We start from the raw sequence: 22,481 nt of genomic DNA on the forward strand, positions 1-22,481 counted from the left end.
CAATTGAGCAAAATGTCTATTGAGTTTTTGTTTTTTTGTTGGATTTCCTTAACGTCTGAAGCAACACTTATCCCTACCATATCTGTGTATGAGGGTACTAGCTCAACCACCTGAAAGCTTTATAAAAAGCCAGTGCAAACGTTGCCTTGAAAATGCCCAAAGAAAATTGAGAGTTTGCCTCACTCTCCTCTGCCCCAAATGGTGAGACTAGCCTGTTAATATTCACAAGGGAACATGTTTCTTTTTGCAACCATCTAAATGCCCCCATCCTTTCATTACTTCCCATGGAAACTTTCTCACTACTAACAAGTGAGCCTTTGTCCAAGCCCATAGCATTATTTATTCAAATGCCTTCTCCATCCAGATGCTCATGTTCAAGTCCTCCAGATCTGTGTCATTACATTGAAACTGAAAGTGAAATGAGCCTACATGCTCCTGGGGCTATCTTAGCCCCTTAAGCATGTAGGCAGATGGGGGAGGTGCCATTGGAAAGGGGAGAATATCCCAAGTGAATCCCTGAATGGGGATCGCCGTAGGAGGGCGATCTTCAAGCAGGGATCCACCCACTAGACACCAGAGAGTGCATTTGCTTCCTCATATAACTTTGTACATTGTCAGTCTTTCTGCCCCTCTGTGGGGGGCAGATAAGCACATGAGACACCGGGATTGTTGTGAGTAAGTAAGTAACGTTTATTTGTACGTGATTAATTAAAACCTTTACAAAATTATAAAAACACCAGTGGGTACATTTAAAAAAAACCTTTGTACTTAAGCTTATTGAGTTAGATTAAATTAAAAGTACAAGTTGGTTAAGATCAGTTCGTGGTTATCCTCAGAACCTTACAATGTTCGTCAAACGCTCTTAAGTCTTTTTCTTATTAAGTCAAAGAACCTCACGACCTGGCAGTTCAATTTGGTGTGATTGGTGTTAAAGCACAGTTTAACTGCCTGCCTGCAAGTCCGAACGGCATGTAGTGTAAAGGATGGTCGTAAAAAGTTAAACCTCAGGTTCTTTAGTCTAGGACAGATGCAAATCACATGGACGATATCCTCCTTGCCTGTTTTGCAAAGGCGACACTGCTGCGATGAGTTGTTTCTCTCCCAGGGTGGGAGGTGTGGGAGTATAGGGATTAAAGACAACCTTTATAGAAAGCTATCCTAGTGTTACCTGTAGAAGGATGTATGACATTACAACGCATGCTTTTACATCGCAACTTTTACAACGCATGCCTTTACAACGCATAGTGTTGAGGGGTGCTGGATAGTGAATAGTTTAATTTACTATTCCAACTCCAGTCCCCGTGGATAGTAGGGAAGGTGTTGGATAGTAAATTAAATCTATTCCCTATCCTAGAGCGCCCTCCCAGCGCAATGCGTTGTAATGGTTTGCGTTGTTAAAATTGCGATGTAAAAGCACTGCATGGTAAAAGTTGCGTTGTAAAGGATGTTTCCCCCTGTAGAGAACAGCCTTCAGGCTAAGTCTTGAAGGAATGTAAAGCAGCTTATTTTACCAGTCTGTAATCTTGTGAATATCCAAATGAAAGGATAACCACACCAGGTATATATAAAAAATATATGTTTTTATTCTAAACACATCCCACTAGTCTCTTTATGAGGCTAGAGGCAAAAGTGCATTCAGTAAACTTATTTACACACAGTAAATTAGCACAATATATGTTGAGACCTAGGGGTGTATCAAACCATATATTAAGAAAGTGGTCTAAGAACCATGGCTTGACTAGACACAAGAACCATCAAAAAGCAAAAACATATACCTGCCACAATAATTTCAAACAAGGCCCAGCTAAGGAGTCCTTTTACTAATTCATTATCACCGGAGCAGACATGAGCTTGATCAAATCATCACATCAAAGATTGCAAATATATAGTAATTTTATCGTGGAAATCATATTTACATTGCATTCATACATCATACATTCCAAGATACAGCATAATTCATACTACACGCACACAAAGTATCAAAAAAATACGTAGCAGCCACAGGATGGTTCAGATGACAAGATGGAAACAAATCATCATAGGGGTGGAGATGTGTTCAGTCAAAATGCCCCCAAACGAAGAACATCAATGCGCATTTCGGAGTGTTGCCCCAACCGGGGCGACACCTTCATCAGGGCGGAGATGTACAAAGAAGTGTGGGACAAGGCATCTGCAAACATGGAGAAATACATATTTCAAGATAATCGCTAAAATTAACAATTTGATGATGTTCTTCAGAATAAATCTAGAAAAAAGCTACTTAATCAGCTCCGGGAGAAGATAATTTAAGATTAGCATCAATTGTAAGAATATAAAATATACAAAACCTGGAATAAGACTACACATTCAAAAAACAGTACCAAAACAGCCAGTTGTTATACAATAAACATTATCAGAAAATCATATATGGAAGAGAATAACAAGACCAAGTCAAGAAAAATACCAGCTGCCATAGACCAGTGATGAAAGCACAAGTGATCTGAGGGTATTGGTGTGAAAGGTGAAAAAGCAAGAAGGATCCGAGAAAAAGAGGGGATCCTTCTTGCTTTTTCACCTTTCACACCCGGGTCAGCCTCTCAGGAGTCTGGAAATCTTCTTCCTGAGCTGCAATTACTTCATAGTCCGGAGGTAGCTTCGGAGATGGAGACCTGCAAATGCTTTGTTGGTGTCTGCCAAGCAGGGGAGTCACTCCTTGACCCTAAGTGAGATTCTTCCCTCCTCTAGTCTTTAGTAGACCGTCGAAGTTCCAGGATTCAGTTGCAGAGTTATGTCCAGGGATATCTAAAGTCCTGTTGCCAGGGGAATACCTAAGAAAGGAGTTGGGCTAACTCTGGGGACCCACCTATGGGAGGGTTTGGAAAGAGGGGTGGCTACGCCCATTTCCTTTGTCCAGTTTTGCACCGGAGCAGGGGCTGGGAGCCCCTGCAGCCGGTTTGAACTGGGCTATGCACAGGGACACCAATTGTGTCCCCAGTGCAGACTTCAAAGCACTCCTGGAATGCACCCACCCAGCCCTAATCCACTAAGGCCTGTCAGGGAGGAGGTTATACCTCCCTGTGACAGGAAACCTATTGTGCAGGCCTCCCCTGCTGGATTTTCAGTCAGCAGCAGGAGTCCAGACTTGTGTCTGTGGCTGCAGCATCCATTTTGTGATGCCAGAGTTCTTTTAAACAGTTATCGGTGTGTACATGTCTCTCCCTCTAGAAGGGTGGAATTCTACCCCCGCCGCCAGGACTGGTGGGGGGGGGGAGTTGGATTTCAAAATGTTTTACACCAAACACGACATGTGTCCGTGCAGCCATCCCAAAGTTAGCATTTACTGCGAGGAGAGGATATAATGCATTTAAGAGTATATGGTCAGGCTGCATCACAGAACAGCCCCAGAGAATAGATTCCGAAGTCTGCAGAGGGGTTTTGCTCATGCATGGGCACCCTCACACACGAAACCAAGCACCTTGCCTTCAGGATTGAGAAGGCTTGCCATAAGGGTGACTGATAGGTCTCTATGTGTAGTGATTTAAGGTAGATATAGGTAACCTATATCTCAGTAAGGGGTGCAGACACCACCATACCAAGGCTGCAATAGCAGTCCTGTGGTGCCATTTTGAAAGGCTTCCCAGGGGTGGCATAATACATGCTGCTGGCCCATGGTAGGGCTCTGGGGTACCTATGCCCTTAGTACCTAGTGTACCATATACTAGGGACTCACATGGGTACCTCAGTAACCAACCTGAAGTGTACCTATAGTACATGCAATCAATTTAGAGAGGAAGCAGCTAGGCTGGGGTCCCGGATAGCAGGGCCCCAACCAAACTAAAGTCGAAAAACAGTGAAACACCAGGAAAAAGTTGGGGTAACCATAGTAAGCAGATCCTACTCTCCTTTAATTGTTTTTTGTTAAAAAATTAGGGTTGTTGGCTGCCCTAATTGGGCACTTTAATAACCCCAACCCTCTCAAAAATTAGCACAGTCTTTTTGCGCCCCCCCCCCCCCTGCCCCCCCACCCCCGGGGCAGAGTGCCCACTAGGCACCAGCAATGATTTTTTTTTACAAATGAGAGGTAGGGGCTGCCCGCAATGGGCATGCTAATGCTCCAACCCTAACACAAAAGGGACAGATGGGGGTTAGTACCCCCGATCTGCCCCCCCCCCACGGGCAGAAAGCCCACTGGACACTAAGGATTTTTTTGTGAAAACGTAGGGGTGGGGGCTGCCCTAAATAGGCATTATAATGGCCCCACCCCTCCCTAATATTGGCAGAGTCTTTCTGCTCCCCTTGGGGTGCAAATGTGGGCAATAGCCCCCAATCTGTCCCACTGGGGGGCAGAAACGACAGTAGCCACTAAGGATATTTTATTTTGTTAGATGCTCCATTGGCTTTGATTTGGATTGCTGCAGGTATACCTTACGTACACAGTAATACTACGGTAGACCCTGATGAATGCTATTGTTGCAGGGATTCTGTTTGGAAACAGAACTATGCCTGGGACCACAGGGCTTTAGAATGTAGGAACCAGTCACCAAACCACATGAGTAGCCATGGGCCCAAATCTGGTTAACTCATAGTATCTTTTCTGCCCTCCTAACTTCCCCAGCACAACAGGTATATTGGCACCCCAGAACAGAACTCTCTAGTCCCCAGGAGAACTGTGGAAACAGATCGTCACCTTCTGTTTTCTCATACATGTCCATACTAAACAAAGGAACGACACAGCGAAAGATTACAATATTTATTGAAACTTTTATGCTCTAATATGAGCACCTGTGCTGCAATTAGAAAACACATGCAACTGAGCAGAGTAATCAGCATTACGAGTAAACGGCGCACAATGGAATGAGATTTCTGCCTAAACCTATCCTCACTGCGTGAGCACAGTGATATATCAGATGTCGTATCTCTAAACGATCACAGTAAAAACAGGGCACAGTGATGTTCGACCTTGTATGAAATGTTCAGCCTAGGTCTCAGAAACTGAATAATAAAAACATGTGCAACATATTTCTAAAATGTACTATGTATAATGTGTACAAAGCAAAGCGGCCTACAACATGCAGTCAGACTAAAATAGGGTAGAACTAAGTGGGCACTAAAGGGAGCTCATGACATTATGGGGTATATGTTCACAGGAACGTCACTTTTTAGGACATTCCCATGGTGAAAGCTGCTGCGCCTTATTTAAAAGGCAGCTTTAACCCACTTAACATTGCTTAACGCTGCCTTGTAAATAAGGCCCCTTTCACGCTATGCTTAGCGTGAAAGGGGCGTGCAGTGGGTATTGTGGTGGGCGTTACACTGCAACACCCATTGCAAGCTGTCATAAATTAGGTCTTTGTTCAGTACTACAGGGTGCTCTATTCCCTTCCCATGGAGCCTTCTCACGATTAACGCCAGAACTATACCTGTCAGGCCACCCCCTCTCCTGACCCCTCTACAGATCCATGAGTTGGAGGACCCCCTAAAAATAGAGAAAATACAAGTAGCATTTTGTCAGATGGCACCTTTTGTTCACAATTTACTTGTGGTCTACCAAGAGGCTCACTAGTGGGGCATGCTGCCTGATTCCCTACAAGGGGCCCTCATAATGGTGTTGCCCAAACCAGACAGGGATCCCTGGAGGTGCGATCTTATCGCCTTTTATCAATGATCAATATTGATTATAACGGGCATGGTCTGGCCACGTAGGGAGATGGCCGCCTAATTGAAGAGCTCCGCTCCGGGACGGCACCCATATGGAGACAGCATTATTTAGAGCAGCTCCAGGACAGTCCTTGAAGAGTTCCTGAGCAAGCTAAAGTTGGGGCCATGCCTGGGATATGTTTCCGTAGCCCAACAACCTCTTCCTGACCCATTCTACCAGCTTTGGAATGCCTGAGAGAAAGTGCGCAGGTCAGGCCTTGTGAAACATTTGAAGCCCCGGGCCTCGCGCTGTCATCACGCCGCTTCTCTGATGAGCTTGTGGCATTGACGTGTGAAGATTCATGAGGTGCTCTTCCTGCTCTGACCCTCACAGCGTGGTACCATTATTTCAGTCAACAACTGCTGGTGGAAGTTTATACATGAAAGTCCTTGGCAATTAAGTTATTTTCAGATGAAAGCTGGGAGTTTCCACACGCACTGCTCTTGATAAATGACGCTTTTACCAGACATTGAATTACCTCAGAGTCGTGTCTGCGCTCAGCACCTCTGGACTGCAACAATTTATTTCTAAATAATTGCTGGTTCATGTGTCAGCTATTTGTCTCTGAGACTGTTGTTTGAGCTAAACTCGCTGTAATTCCGGTCAATTTGTCTCTGGGGGTAAATTAAAGCCATACATCTTCCTTTCAACAATATACAGACTGCTGGAATTTCTGTGTAAACTACCTTTGAAGGGGAAAAAATAGCAAACAAATTTCCTTGTAATTTTAAACCTTGTTGGCACAACTTGCTTCATCAATGCATAATCACTGCCTCTCAATTTGTATGTGTTACCTGACAACATCAGCTGCCTGAGCCAATATACAGGGTTATTTTTAAAAATAAACAACAACACCCAACAAATATCTATATGTTTCATGTTATGTCAAAACAAGTTACAGAACTTAAATTCACTTCATTCCAATTGGCAAGCTTAATTCATTCTTCTTCTTTACTGCTTCAAGTATCTGAGGTAATGCCTAATAACAAGAATAAAAGCAAGCCTACTAAGAAATTACATTTCGCTGACGCATTAAAACAATCAAGTAATATGTCTGCGAAGAGCTCTGCCTCATCTCCACCTGCTCAACCTCACATTACTTCCAAGGTAATAACAGGTGACACTATGGATGGTCTCTTTCAGGAAATTTCAACCATTAGTAGCCTCCTAACAGAAATGGACATTAACATTTCTTCCCTTGCATTGGAAACCAAATCAATAAGAGCAGATATTGTGCAATATCATTCTAAAACAGAAGACTTGGGTTAACATTTGACTGCTATTGAAAATACATTCGACACATTACAAAGTAGAGATCAAGAATTTATATTTCTCTGTAGCAAAGTTGTGGATTTGGAAGATCGCAGCAGGAGAGATAACATCAATTTTTTGGGCTTTCCAGAGATAATTGAAGGTCAGAATACTGGAGTCTTCTTGTGTGAAATTATTCCAAAATTGGTTAGTTTTCGATTTGAACCCATGCTTGAAATCCAAAGTGCATGTCGCCTTGGCCCCCCGCGTAAGGATCTAAATTCTCGCCCAATACCCCTTATTGCTTGCTTTTTGCGGCATGACCAGGTTCTACAACTACTGACTGTGGCACGTACGCAAAGTTCTTATAGTTATGAGGGTCATGAAATTCATATGGCTGCTGATTTTTCCTGAGAAACTAATGAACGATGAAAAGCATTTTTATCCATGAGCCCTTTGCTGCGAAAAATGGACATCAAATACGGCTTGTTTGATCCAGCCCGTTTTCGTGTTACTAAGAATAGAGAATCAAGAGACTTTGACAATCCAGACGAGCTACAGTGCTTCTTGGATGACATGATACTGCAAAATATTGATATTCAACATACGTCTACGCCTCAGACTTCTCAAAGTTCTGAATCTACTCATCACCTTCCAGATGGTAGATGTTGTATCACAGGCGAAGCTCGTCAACGTGGTAGAGAGTTGAGAGATTTAAGCGCACCCAAGAAGATAAAAACTCAGCTTTGTAGACAGTGTCTAACTTTACTCAAGATCATCACAGAGACAAATCTTGCTCTCCTTTAAAGTCTGCTTCAGATGGAGTAGTCCTTAGCGACGTATCGATTCTCTTGCTCATTACAAGGTTTAGCTTAAACCTTTCAGGTTTATGCTATACAGGTAGACCAGCATCCCCAACATTCCAGATGAGTATTTTCCGCACTCTTTCTGTATTCATTTACCCATTCTTGTTAATGGTTTCCAATACCTATTTGTGTATGCCTTCGATTTGAAACTGATTTAAGCTGTTTCCAATTTTTATAAAAGCTTTTTTTATATATATTACTCATTATTGTACCTCATAGGACTTTTATGTGCTATCTCCAATAGATATATTTATTTTTAGTCTAATGATAAATCTGTTTATAATCTACTTTTCTATGTACCTATTCTTAATTTTAAAATGGAGTATGGTTCTTCGTAGCGTATTGACTTTTTATAATTAATAACTATTCTAGTTCATGACTCCCATGTTTATATTTCACAGAAAGATCATACCTTTATATTCAGCATATGGACATTATCTAAACTATTTCTCTCCATATTTCCTTACTATTGTTGCCAGTGTTCAACATAAGATGTTTATCTTTTTAGTCACTACACCTTTAGGTCTGAATTTATATATGTTATTAATTGTTATATACATATAATAATTGTGACGCTTAGGATGAATGTTTATTACATTGGCCATTTCATTATTTATTAATGCTGGTATTTATTGGATAATACTCTCTTTACTGTTTCTTTTCTCATATTTATTCAATTGCAAGTCTAACTGTCATTTGAATTGTATTTATTTTACTGGCAATCCTTTTTACAAATATGACTGCTAAATAATATTTACAGTTATGAAAACAATCTATTATTTACTTGATCCTTTATGATATATCTAGAATGAAATATTCTTGTTTATATTATTGACAAGTATGTCCCTTAAGAATATTTTCTAGATCTCTTTATTATATTTTCCAGACATGCCCAGGTACACGCTTTATAATGCTTGGTCCTTCCCTTCACAGATCACCACAAAGTATAATTGGGTTCTATAAATCCTAATATTTTCAATAATAATCGGTCCTGGTGTCAGCTTAGTACTCCTGGTGGGGGCCCTGCCTGGAGCGGTGTTCTTGTGAACCCAGACCCGCGGTTAATGTTTTTGATCTTGTAGTACTCTGTACATCAGTTTATGGGGTACCTATGCCCTTAGTACATAGTGTACCATATACTAGGGACTCACATGGGTACCCCAGTAACCAACCTGAAGTGTACCTATAGTACATGCAATCAATTTAGAGAGGAAGCAGCTAGGCTGGGGTCCTGGATAGCAGAGCCCCAACCAAACTAAAGTCGAAAAACAGTGAAATACCAGCAAAAAGTGGGGGTAACCATAGAAAGCAGATCCTACTCTCCTACATTTGTTTTTTGTTAAAAACTCAGAGTTGTTGGCTGCCCTAATTGGGCACTATAAGAACCCCACCCCTCTCAAAAATTAGCACATTCTTTCTGCGCCCTTCCCCCCCCCATCCTGCCCCCGGGGCAGAGTGCCCACTAGGCACCAGCAATGATTTTTTTTATAAAAGAGGGGTAGGAGCTGCCCGCAATGGGCCTGCTAATGCTCCAACCCTAACACAAAAGGGACAGATGGGGGTTACTACCCCCGATCTGCCCCCCACGGGCAGAAAGCCCACTGGACACCAAGTATTTTTTTTGTGAAAACGTAGGGGTAGGGGCTGCCCTAAATAGGCATTATAATGGCCCACCCCTCCCTAATATTGGCACAGTCTTTTTGCTCCCCTTGAGGTGCAAATGTGGGCAACAGCCCCCAATCTGTCCCACTGGGCGGCAGAAACGGCAGTAGGCACTAGGGATATTTTATTTTGTTAGATGCTCGAGGGGCTTTGATTTGGATTGCTGCAGATATACCTTACTTACAGAGTAATGCTATGGTAGACCCTGATGAATGCTATTGTTGCAGGGATTCTGTTTGAAAACAGAACTATGCCTGGGACCACAGGGCTTTAGAATGTAGGAACCAGTCACCAAACCACATGAGTACCTATGGGCCCAAATCTGGCCAAATCATAGTATCTTTCCTGCCCTCCTTACTTCACCAGCATAACAGGTATATTGGCACCCCAGAACAGAACTCTCTAGTCCCCATGAGAACTGTGGAAACAGATCGCCACCTTCTGTTTTCTCATACATGTCCATAATAAACAAAAGGACGACACAGGGAAAGATTACAATATTTATTGAAACTTTTATGCTCTAATATGAAGCACCTGTGCTGCAATTAGAAACCACATGCAACTGAGCAGAGTAATCAGCATTACGAGTAAACGGCGCACAATGGAATGATATTTCTGCCTAAACCGATCCTCACTGCGTGAGCACAGTGATATATCAGATATCATATCTCTTAGTGATCACAGTAAAAACAGGACACAGTGATGTTCGACCTTGTATGAAATGTTCAGCCTAGGTCTCAGAAAGGAGAACTGAATAATAAAAACATGTGCAACATATTTCTAAAATGTACTATGTATAATGTGTACAAAGCAAAGCGGCCTACAACATGCAGTCAGACTAAAATAGGGTAGAACTAAGTGGGCACTAAAGGGAGCTCATGACATTATGGGGTATATGTTCACAGGAACGTCACTTTTTAGGACATTCCCATGGTGAAAGCTGCTGCGCCTTATTTAAAAGGCAGCTTTAACCCACTTAACATTGCTTAACGCTGCCTTGTAAATAAGGCCCCTTTCACGCTATGCTTAGCGTGAAAGGGGTGTACAGTGGGTATTGTGGTGGGCGTTACACTGCAACACCCATTGCAAGATGTCATAAATTAGGTCTTTGTTCAGTACTACAGGGTGCTCTATTCCCTTCTCAGGATTAACGCCAGAACTATACCTGTCAGGCCACCCCCTCTCCTGACCCCTCTACAGATCCATGAGTTGGAGGACCCCCTAAAAATAGAGAAAATACAAGTAGCATTTTGTCAGATGGCACCTTTTGATCCCAATTTACTTGTTGTCTACCATGAGGCTCACTAGTGGGGCATGCTGCCTGATTCCCTACAAGGGGCCCTCATAATGGTGTTGCCCAAACCAGACAGGGATCCCTGGAGGTGCGATCTTATCGCCCTTTATCAATGATCAATATTGATTATAACGGGCATGGTCTGGCCACGTAGGGAGATGGCCGCCTAATTGAAGAGCTCCGCTCCGGGCCGGCACCCATATGGAGACAGCATTATTTAGAGCAGCTCCAGGACAGTCCTTGAAGAGTTCCTGAGCAAGCTAAAGTTGGGGCCATGCCTGGGATATGTTTCCGTAGCCCAACAACCTCTTCCTGACCCATTCTACCAGCTTTGGAATGCCTGAGAGAAAGTGCGCAGGTCAGGCCTTGTGAAACATTTGAAGCCCCGGGCCTCGCGCTGTCATCACGCCGCTTCTCTGATGAGCTTGTGGCATTGACGTGTGAAGATTCATGAGGTGCTCTTCCTGCTCTGACCCTCACAGCGTGGTACCATTATTTCAGTCAACAACTGCTGGTGGAAGTTTATACATGAAAGTCCTTGGCAATTAAGTTATTTTCAGATGAAAGCTGGGAGTTTCCACACGCACTGCTCTTGATAAATGACGCTTTTACCAGACATTGAATTACCTCAGAGTCGTGTCTGCGCTCAGCACCTCTGGACTGCAACAATTTATTTCTAAATAATTGCTGGTTCATGTGTCAGCTATTTGTCTCTGAGACTGTTGTTTGAGCTAAACTCGCTGTAATTCCGGTCAATTTGTCTCTGGGGGTAAATTAAAGCCATACATCTTCCTTTCAACAATATACAGACTGCTGGAATTTGTGTCTAAACTGCCTTTGAATAGGAAACAATAGCAAAACGAATTTCCTTGTGATTATAAACCTTGTTGGCACAACTTGCTTCATCAATGCATAATCACTGCCTCTCAATTTGTATGTGTTACCTGACAACATCAGCTGCCTGAGCCAATATACAGGGTTATTTTTAAAAATAAACAACAACACCCAACAAATATCTATATGTTTCATGTTATGTCAAAACAAGTTACAGAACTTAAATTCACTTCATTCCAATTGGCAAGCTTAATTCATTCTTCTTCTTTACTGCTTCAAGTATCTGAGGTAATGCCTAATAACAAGAATAAAAGCAAGCCTACTAAGAAATTACATTTCGCTGACGCATTAAAACAATCAAGTAATATGTCTGCGAAGAGCTCTGCCTCATCTCCACCTGCTCAACCTCACATTACTTCCAAGGTAATAACAGGTGACACTATGGATGGTCTCTTTCAGGAAATTTCAACCATTAGTAGCCTCCTAACAGAAATGGACATTAACATTTCTTCCCTTGCATTGGAAACCAAATCAATAAGAGCAGATATTGTGCAATATCATTCCAAAACAGAAGACTTGGGTTAACGTTTGACTGCTATTGAAAATAAATTCAACAAATTACAAAGCAGAGATCAAGAATTAATATTTATCCATAGCAAAGTTGTGGATATGAAGATCGCAGCAGGAGAGATAACATCCATTTTTTGGGGGGATTTCCAGAGATAATTGAAGGTCAGAAGAATACTGGAGCCTTCTTGTGTGAAATTATTCCAAAATTGGTTGGTTTTCGATTTGAACCCATGCTTTAAATCCAACGTGCATGTCGCCTTGGCCCCCCGCGTAAGGATCTAAATTCTCGCTCAAGACCCCTCATTGCTTGCTTTTTGCGGCATGACCAGGTTCTACAACTACTGACTGCGGCACGTACGCAAAGTTCTTATAGTTATGAGGGTCATGAAATTCATATGGCTGCTGATTTTTCCTGAGAAACTAATGAACGATGAAAAGCATTTTTATCCATGAGCCCTTTGCTGCGAAAAATGGACATCAAATACGGCTTGTTTGATCCAGCCCGTTTTCGTGTTACTAAGAATGGAGAATCAAGAGACTTCGACAATCCAGACGAGCTACAGTGCTTCTTGGATGACATGATACTGCAAAATATTGATATTCAACATACGTCTACGCCTCAGACTTCTCAAAGTTCTCAAACTACTCATCACCTTCCAGATGGTAGACGTTGTATCACAGGCGAAGCTCGTCAACGTGGTAGAGAGTTGAGAGATTTAAGCGCACCCAAGAAGATAAAAACTCAGCTTTGTAGACAGTGTCTAACTTTACTCAAGATCATCACAGAGACAAATCTTGCTCTCCTTTAAAGTCTGCTTCAGATGGAGTAGTCCTTGGCGACATATCGATTCTCTTGCTCATTACAAGGTTTAGCTTAAACCTTTCAGGTTTATGCTATACAGGGAGACCAGCATCCCCAACATTCCAGATGAGTATTTTCCGCACTCTCTCTGTATTTATTTACGCATTCTTGTTAATGGTTTCCAATACCTATTTGTGTATGCCTTCGATTTGAAACTTATTTAAGCTGTTTCCAATTTTTATAAAAGAGTATTTTATATATATTATTCATTATTGTACCTCATAGGACTTTTATGTGCTATCTCCAATAGATATATTTATTTTTAGTCTAATGATAAATCTGTTTATAATCTACTTTTCTATGTACCTATTACTAATTTTAAAATGGAGTATAGTTCTTAGTAGCGTATTTACTTTTTATATTTAATAACTATTCTAGTTCATGACTCCCATGTTCATATTTCACAGAAAGATTCTACCTTTATATTCAGCAGATGGACATTATCTAAACTATTTCAATCCATATTTCTTTACTATTGTTGCCAGTGTTCAACATAAGATGTCTATCTTTTTAGTCTACACACTTTTAGGTCTGAATTTATATATTTTAATAATTATTATATACATATAATAATTGTAACGCTTAGGATGAATGTTTATTACATTAGCCATTTCATTATTTATTAATGCTGGTATTTATTGGATAATACTCTCTTTACTGTTTCTTTTCTCATATTTATTCAATTGCAAGTCTAACTGTCATTTGAATTGTATTTATTTGACTGGTAATCCTTTTTACAAATATGACTGCTAAATAATATTTATAGTTACGAATACAATATATTATTTATTTGATCCTTTACGATATATCTAGAATTAAATATTCTTGTTTATATTATTGACACTTATGTCCCTTTAGAATATTTTCTAGATCTCTTTATTATATTTCCCAGACATGCCTAGGTACACGCTTTATAATGCTTGGTCTTTCCCTTCACAGATCACCACTAAGTCTAATTGGGTTCTATAGATCCTAATATTTTCAATAATAATCGGTCCTGGTTTCTGCTTAGTACTCCTGGAGGGGGCCCTGCCTAGAACGGTGTTCTTGTGAACCCAGACCTGCGGTTAAAGTTTTTGATCTTGTAGTATTCTGTACACCAGTTTATTGTAACTTGAACATATCTCCCATTCTTTCTACGTAATACATTCTCTCTTCTTATTGACAAGGAGATTTTAAAACAATTTTTATACTTGTTTCTCGAAAACCTTTCCTCCATAACTCATTTTATTCTGTCTACAAAAGTTAAACAAAACTTCCAATAATCCTGCAAATATGGTTATTTCCCATGCCTTGTGTGCAATATCATGGAATGTTCATGGTTTGACACATTATATTAAGAGGAAAAAAGGTCTCTCATATCTTCAATCCAAAAATCTAGATGTGGTTCTTCTTCAAGAGACACATCTTGACGAACTTGAATAAAAAAAATTGTGTAGGGACTGGGTAGGAAAGGATTTCCACAGCAGTATCCATTGCGACAGTTACTCAGACTCAGGTCCTACTCGAAAATGTGGCGTGGCAATTCTCATTCAAAAAACCCTCCCAGTTATGGTATCCAAAACATGGGTAGATCCAGACGGCTGTTATGTCTTTGCTAAACTGCGTATTGGTGATACTCATTTCTGTGTGGGATCAGTCTATGCCCATCAGGTTCCAAAAAGTCCTTTCTCCTACATCTGAATCGTTTGTTGTCAGAGATTGATGCTTCACAATACCTTACAGGGGGTGATTGGAATTTGGTCAGAGATCCGATTCTTAGCAGGGAGGCCCTCTTGATAAACATAATGCTGCAGATAGGACCCTCATGAATGACATAATTGATGATAAAGGCCTTGTTGATCACTGGCGTCTTGCACAGCTGGATGACACTGAATACACCTTCACGTCCCCTACTCATGGAACTCTTTCTCGGTTGGACTACTTTTTAATCTCCCAAAGTATAGTCTATTCAGTTCAGGAATCCGATATCTTTGAAGCATCAATATCTGATCACTCTCAAGTCTTATTACAGTTACAAACAGGGATGAATATTCAGCGTCACAAAACGTCCAAGGGTAAAACACAATTACAGGATCATCTTCACAATTATCTTTCCTTAAATCAAGGTTCTGTGACTTCTGGAAGGACTATGAGGGATGCTTTTAAATTTACCATCCGGGGGCAACTTATGCGGGATGCAGCTCAGGGCAATAGGAAAAATGCTATTTGACAGACAGAATTAGAACAAGACATTGAGCGCTTCACCCGTTTATACATCATAAAAACAAATTTGCATAATCGTAAATCATTAGAACAAGCCCTTTTGGCACTGAACAGTTTCTTCACCTCCAAGGCAGAATATGCTCTACAAAAAATTAAAGGTTTCATACGCCGATGACACCCAGCTAGTCATCGTCTTTTTGAGGAACTGCCAAGATAATCTCTTCAAATTGAAAGAGGACTTGGTAGCTATCTCTGACTGGATGGCAGCAAATTGTTTAGAGCTGAATGCTGCCAAGTCAGAAATCCTAGTGCTAGGGAGAGATAGCTCCCTTTGGTCAGAACAGTGGTGGCCGGACAAACTGAGACCCGCACCCCAGCCAAAGAAGGCAGTAAAAAATTTGGGCTTTTGGATCGACAGCAAACTTTCATTTAATGTGCAATCCAAGGTCCTGGCGGGATCTTGTTTTGGTATCCTAAGAGGGTTACGGCCCCTACTTGGTTATTTTGCACCAGAAATCCACCAAATTATCCTTCAGGCTACAAGTTTGGCAAGGCTGGATTATGAGAATTCCTTATATTGAGGCACCAACAAGTCCTGTATTGTCCGCCTGCAGAGAATCCAGAACGCAGCAGCTTGTGCCCTGCTAGCTTTGCCTAAATCATGCTCGGTCTCGCACCTTCTGCCTAAGTTGCACTGGCTACCGATGGCGAAAAGAATTCAGTTTAAGTCTTTGTGTGTGGCCCATAAAATATTGACTGGCCAAGGACCGCAGATTTTTGCGGATCTGTTGGCTCACTGTTGTTATGTTATGTTAAAAGTACTTATTCAGCGCACGGACACCAGACGGTTTCATGGCGCTAGAGACAACAGGGAGAAGAAGGGTGCGGAATTACACAAAGGCATGCCGGAAGAGATGAGTTTTAAGTGAACATCTAAAAAGAGCATAACTGGGAGAGGATCTAAGTTCGCTCGGAAGTGAATTCCATAGTCTAGGAGCCAAAAACGCAAATCGGAGGCCACCATGCTTTTTGCGTTTAACTGCTGGAATGGTGAGGAGGTTGTGATGGGAGGAGCGCAAATCACGGGAAGGAATGTACCGGCAAATTCTAGAAGCAACAAAAACAGGACCTTGAGCATGTAGCACCTTGAATATGGTGCAGCCGAGTTTAAAGATACACTGCTTGGAAACCGGCACCAGTGGAGTTTCTTTAGTAACGGAGAGATGTGTAGATGTTTTGGCTGACAGAAGATTAACATGGCTGCCTGATTTTGCACGAGTTGCAAGTGGCACAACTGGTAGGCAGGAATGCCAGCGTAAAGAGCGTTGGCATAGTCAATGCGAGATGTAATCAAGGCTATGATGACCAGCGTGAGAGCCTCCGTAGACAGAAATCTAGATACATCCACTCGCTAATGGAGAGCATGGTAGATTGAAAATTAGCGCGGGATGTGGAGGTGGATTCAAGAATAAAAACCAGCTGGAGGTCATCCGCGTAATTAAAGATGGTAACTGGGCTATTGCAGAGAGAGGCAATCAGGGGCTGCATATAGAGATTGAACAAGAGAGGCGATAAGGCAGAACGCTGGGGGACTCCGCAGGTGAGACTGGATCGAGGTGCTACAAAGGTAGACAGATGGACCGCCTGAGTGCGCCAATGTAAAAATAATCGGATCCAGTCAAGGGCCCGACCCTGTACACCGGCGTTGTTGACACGGTCGATCAGCAGATCGTGATCAACCGTGTCAAAGGCCGCAGATAGATTCAATAGCATGAGTGCCTGGGAGATGTTATTATCAGCCCCCTTTCTGAGCTCCTCCATCACCGCCAGAATGACCAATTCGGTGGAGTGGGCTGGCCTAAAGCCCGCCTGCTGCGGGTCAAGGAACTTAGAGTTCTCAATAAAAGAATTAAGACAGTTGGTGACGAGAGTCTCTAGAATCTTACCTAGGTAAGGAAGCAGGGAGATGGGGCGAAAATTGGCCAGGACCAGAGGATCAGCGTTAGGCTTTTTCAGGATAGGGACCACAGCTGCGTGTTTAAAGGTGTCGGGGACGATACCTATAGCTAAGGATTTGATAAGAAGTGTAAGTGGAGGGTCAGGGTAGGCAAGGAAGGCTGCTTTGAGAATCTGCTGAGGGCAGCAGTCATTTGGCGAGCCCGAGCTCACTTTGTTTAGTAGAGCCATAAAGTCACTTTTAGTGATAGGGGGAAAGGCAGCCAGTGAAAATGAGTTCTGAGAGGGAGGGGTCGCGGCAGAGGGAAAGGAAGGGCTAGGGATGTTATTTTTTATGGTGATAATTTTGTCAATAAAATATGGATTAAGGAAGTCACACAGTGATTGTGAGGGGACAGCTTGAAAAGTCACCCTATCAGGTTGTGTGAACTCGTTCACAATGGAGAAAATATCTTTTACCTTGGATGCAGAGTTTAGGATTTTTGGGGAAAAGTATAACTTTTTTGCCTGAAGAAAGGAGTTTTTATATAGTTTTAACAATGCAACATATTCAGATTTTACTTCGGGTGAGTAGGTACGGCGCCAGCGGCGCTCAGCTTGGCGTAGTGTCAGTTTATCCTTTTTTAGTTGGTCAGTGAACCAACGTTCGGCGTCGTGGGGACGTTTGGACTTAATCTTTTTCAGGGGGGCCACCTTGTCGCTGGCTGCTTTGAGCTAGGAGTCAAGGCGAGAGGCCTGGGAGGTTATAGAGGCCTGCTTGCAGGGGACGGAGGCAGCCAATAGCGAGTGAATATCTTCTAGGTTAGCCCGTTTCCAATTACGGGCTATGATGTTTGTTGCTGTGGTCAGAGGAACAAAGGGAATGTAAGCCAATGCAAAAGAAATAAAAAAATGATCGGACCAGGAACAGGAGTAAATGGAAGGAGGGGTGATATCGATATTGGAAGTCCAGACTTGGTCAATAGTATGACCCTTTATATGTGTAGGAACATGAATATGCTTTGAGAAGTTCAGACCCAGCAAAAGATCGGAGAATTCTACCGAGAGATTACTCTTGCAAGTGTCCGAGGGCCAATGGTTGGAATCCCCCATAATGACAACCCTGGCGTGATTAATAACCAGCTGATAGAATAAGTCCCCAAATAACTGAGGAAACAGGGGCATAGGTTCAGGTGGGCGATAAAACAGTGCACAGACAAGAGAGGATCTAGCAGAGGAGAGCTTCAGGATGAGGCTGTTGACCCTGGGGAGAAAAACCTCTTCCAGGATCGTGAACTTGAGTCGATGGCGAATGATGGCTGCAACACCTCCACCCGCTCTGCCTTGAGGCCGGTTTGTGTGCAATATGTAATAACCAGAGGGAATAGCGGCAAGAATATCAGGGTTGGACTCTTCAGACAACCAGGTTTCTGATAAAAGGAGAATATCAATAGTATTTGTATTCAGGAGCTGAAAGATCTCGAGTTGGTGCTTGACCAATGACCTAGTATTCAGGTAGGTGATCGCAAGAGTGTCCGGATTTGAGGATGAAAGTTCCAAGGGCAACTGAGGGAGCGCTGTAGATTGCTTACACACAGAATCAGGGCCAAGGGAGGCGTCACAGGGGAGTGAAATACCGCAGGCCATAGCTACCTTCTCAGCTTTAGGGCTCAAAGACCCACCGATTTGAAAGTTAAACAGGTCGGTGAAGGAATAGGTGAGCAAATGGGCAATATCACTGGCCCCAGGTCCCGGCTGAGCTCGGACGGGCGCAGACGGGCTTGCCTTGGGCGTGCCTTTGGCGCGCCATCGGCGCTCCCACTGCACCCGCCCACTGCGCCTGCGCTTGGTCACCATATTAAATAGTCCAGGTGAAAGAGGAACAACTAGCACTATGTACTGAACCGCTCTTTGCGATCAGCTAATGCAGACTTAGTTTGTACTCCCCGTTTTCTCAGAGCCAGAGCGGGCGGTCGATCATTTAGAGTTCAGGCGGCGCGCCTCTGGAACTCTTTTCCAAACCCCATTAGAGGATTCCAGAACCATCTGGCTTTTCGTAAGGCGTTAAAGACCTGGCTCTTTCCAGTTTAGGCCCTCCTTTCCTTTGGAAGTGTTTAAGCCCTGTGTTAGTTAGCGCTGGGAAGCGCCGTCACTGGTGCAGCTAAGCGCTTTATAAAACATTAAATAAATAAATAAACTTACATACATGCTTCACAATAACTCTAACATGCCACAATTGGTACATACAATAAGATTTCTCCTATCCTCTGAATCGAGTCTTTCTGCCTTGTATGGGTCAGGCACCAGCCCTCTTGATCCCTGTGATCCTATGTTATCTGCAATGCGTAAAATGTGGCAAAGGTCACACCGTATTTTAGGCTTTAATCCACGTCTTCATGTAAAGGCTCCATTATGGAATAACTCTGGAATACGTATTAGAGGGAAAACTCCCTACTGGCCTACATGGGAGTCGGTGAGTATCCTGACTTTAGATCAGATTCTTCATATTGGAGACCTCAAATCCTTTCCACAATTGGTTGAGGAGTTTAATATTCCCCTATCACAAAAGGATAACTATTTACAGCTATATAACTCTCTTCTTAAGGCTTTAGGCTTGAAACCCTGGACACTGCCAATTTCACCAATAACATTTTATCTTCATGCTTGGGGGAGGCACAAAGGGGTTATCTCTGGTCGGTACAAAACACTCACAACACAATTATTTTCTCATCCTTTATCTCATGACCTTTGTTCCAGATGGCAATCACGCCTAGGAATTTCCTATGAAAATGAACAATGGACAACCTTACTGGAAAACTTAGTTAAAGGGGCCCGAGAGTCTCTGGTAAAATTACATAAAGCAGGCCTATTACCGCATACTAATTGTTGGAGATATAATGCCTCTGGTAGTGACATTGTGCATATCATATGCAATTGTCCCATGGTGAAACTTTACTGGTTATATATAGGTCGATTTATGTGTAACACCATCCCCTTACATTTACCACTCTCACCAGCAACCATTTTACTGATTGATTTACAGGATTCCTCTACCCTTTCCAAACCGCAATGTCGTCTAGGTCACACTGCATTAGCTACTGTTAAAATTTGTATACTTAGACAATGGAAATCCTCATCTCCGCCATCACTTGGCCGCATCAGTGATCCAAATTGCCTCACATGAGAGAGTCATTTATAACATTCAAGATCGAACTGAGTTATTTTTACAGGTTTGGGATCCTTTCCTGTAGGTAAAAAAATATATAGTGCTTACCTTACTTCTTGGATTATTTTTTTCATTATATTGTATTGACCTTTGGTTACTGTTAGTATACTGACTTATGTATTGTCTTTAATTAGTCAACCTTTTACTATTATATTTATACCTACTACTGGTGTGAATCTGTATTCTTTATAATGCATTCCCTTAAAATCCAAACAAAATCTTTTAATGAAATATGTAACTTATGTTTTGCTAGCTTAACATTCTATCATTTTCCGCTTTTATTGATTTGTTGTCAAATTAATGGTTTAATATTTTACTATTTTATATTCACTATTTATTATTTAATGATGTTTGTATTGATACATCTGCTTTTATTTTTACAATGTTTTCATATATTTATTGTACTGTATTTATGAAATGCTAATAAAAAATTATCACACAAAAAAAACCATTGATTATAACATTTTAAGCAAGGAGCTCACCAGTCAATTACATCCACTGCTTTGGTCACTAGTTCACCCTGACCAGTGTGGGTTCATTCTCCACAGGGAAACCCTTTACAATACATGTTGGTTGTGTGACAATATGGGAGTGGTTGAGGAGACCGCAGAGCTCCCGATGGCGGTCTCCCTGGACTTAGAGAAGGCAGTCAACACCCTGGGGTGGTCGCACTTGCTGCTACTGTATGAGCTACTGCAGGCCAGGGTGAGGACGGGACGTCAGATATTGTGTCACTTTGTAATCAGCAGAAGTACACATCAGGACTGCTTCTTATTGACTGTAATTTTTTTGCTGGCTATGAAGCCCCTGTGAGCATTACAGCGAGCAAGAAGCCCGGGTTGGGATTTGGCAGTGGGAGTACTTTGCTCCACGGGCCCTTCCCCGGTGATACCTGGCTGGTATTTTTCTCTGGGAATCTGGCAATCCTGGTTGTTACTTAAAAGGAAATATTTTATTTATTTATTTATTTATTTTTGCAATTTATTAAGCGCGAACGAATACCCGTAGGCGTCTCGGCGCTGAAAAAAAATAAAAAATAAAAAAATTCAGAATGTGTCTGAATTATGTGGGTACTGCAGTCTTCAGGGAGCATGAACATATACTGAATTAACTTTTTTTTGTGCTTTTCAGAGCACCGCAGTGGTGAGCTGAGAATTTTACTCATCGGAAGCGCTGGAGCTGGAAAAAGCGCCACCGGAAACTCCATCCTCGGGGAAAAGCGCTTTGAGTCCAGGGCGTCTCCGAAGACGGTGACCCTGGAGTGTGAGAAGGGGGTCTGTGTCCGGGACGGGAGGCAACTGGTGGTCGTGGACACCCCGGGGTTCCTGGGTAAAGAAACTTACAAAGAACAAGTGAAGGAGTGCTTGAAGCTCTGTGGCCCTGGGGGGCCCCACGCCCTAGTCCTGGTTCTTCAGGCTGGGCGCTTCACCCAGGAGGAGCGGGAGTCTGTAGAAAGACTGGAAACTCTGTTTGGGAGAGGGGCCCTGAAACGCATGGTCATCCTGTTCACCCGGAAAGACGACTTGGGTGAAACATCAATACAAGAGTTTGTGTCTGCATCTGAGAGACACCTTCAGAAGTTAATTACAAAGTGTGAGGGTCGTTACTGCGCCTTCAACAACAGGGCGACAGGAGAAGACAGGGACCGACAGGTGAAGGAATTGATTGAAATAATAGACCCAAGTTTGTAATATTCAGTGCAGCCAGCCTCAGACACCCCCTTACCAAGCACTGCTTTATTTCCATCCCCTGCTCACTTGGCTGAACAGTTTCCTAATTAACATTTCTATTTGAAATGCCAACGTTCAAATAAATGCACACAAACTGAAAGAAAAAGCATTGTGACAACATTTCACTTTCTCCTAGCCAGTGGGTGAGGGAGAGTCCTGATTTTATTAAATACAAAGTAGGTGAAAATTATGAGGTTTATTCTCTTGCTGTGTAATTCATACCACTTTAAAAGTACACTACATTCCACACGATCCTGCTCCTCGGGGCAGGAAGTAGCAGAAAGTAAACAAGCATTGGCAAAGCCTACAGGCTTGACGTCACCCACAAGCCCTATGGCAAATCTTCTTTATTTCTCATGGCTTTTGCAG

General features: G+C 42.4%; 1 protein-coding gene across 1 annotated transcript in view; it reads left to right on the forward strand.

Annotated features, from left to right (window-relative positions):
• The window catches only part of LOC147725274 (GTPase IMAP family member 4-like), a 165,977-nt gene extending 143,768 nt beyond the window's left edge, over positions 1-22,209 (forward strand). Inside the window, exon 4 of the mRNA XM_086967154.1 lies at positions 21,514-22,209. Coding sequence (XP_086823280.1) covers positions 21,514-22,073 — 560 coding nt within the window. The 3' untranslated portion in view covers positions 22,074-22,209. The remainder of the gene's footprint in view (positions 1-21,513) is intronic.
• Positions 22,210-22,481: the final 272 nt, after the last annotated feature.

Source organism: Lissotriton vulgaris, chromosome 4_1 (genome assembly GCF_964263255.1).
Source record: "Lissotriton vulgaris chromosome 4_1, aLisVul1.2, whole genome shotgun sequence".
Classification (NCBI taxonomy): domain Eukaryota; kingdom Metazoa; phylum Chordata; class Amphibia; order Caudata; family Salamandridae; genus Lissotriton; species Lissotriton vulgaris.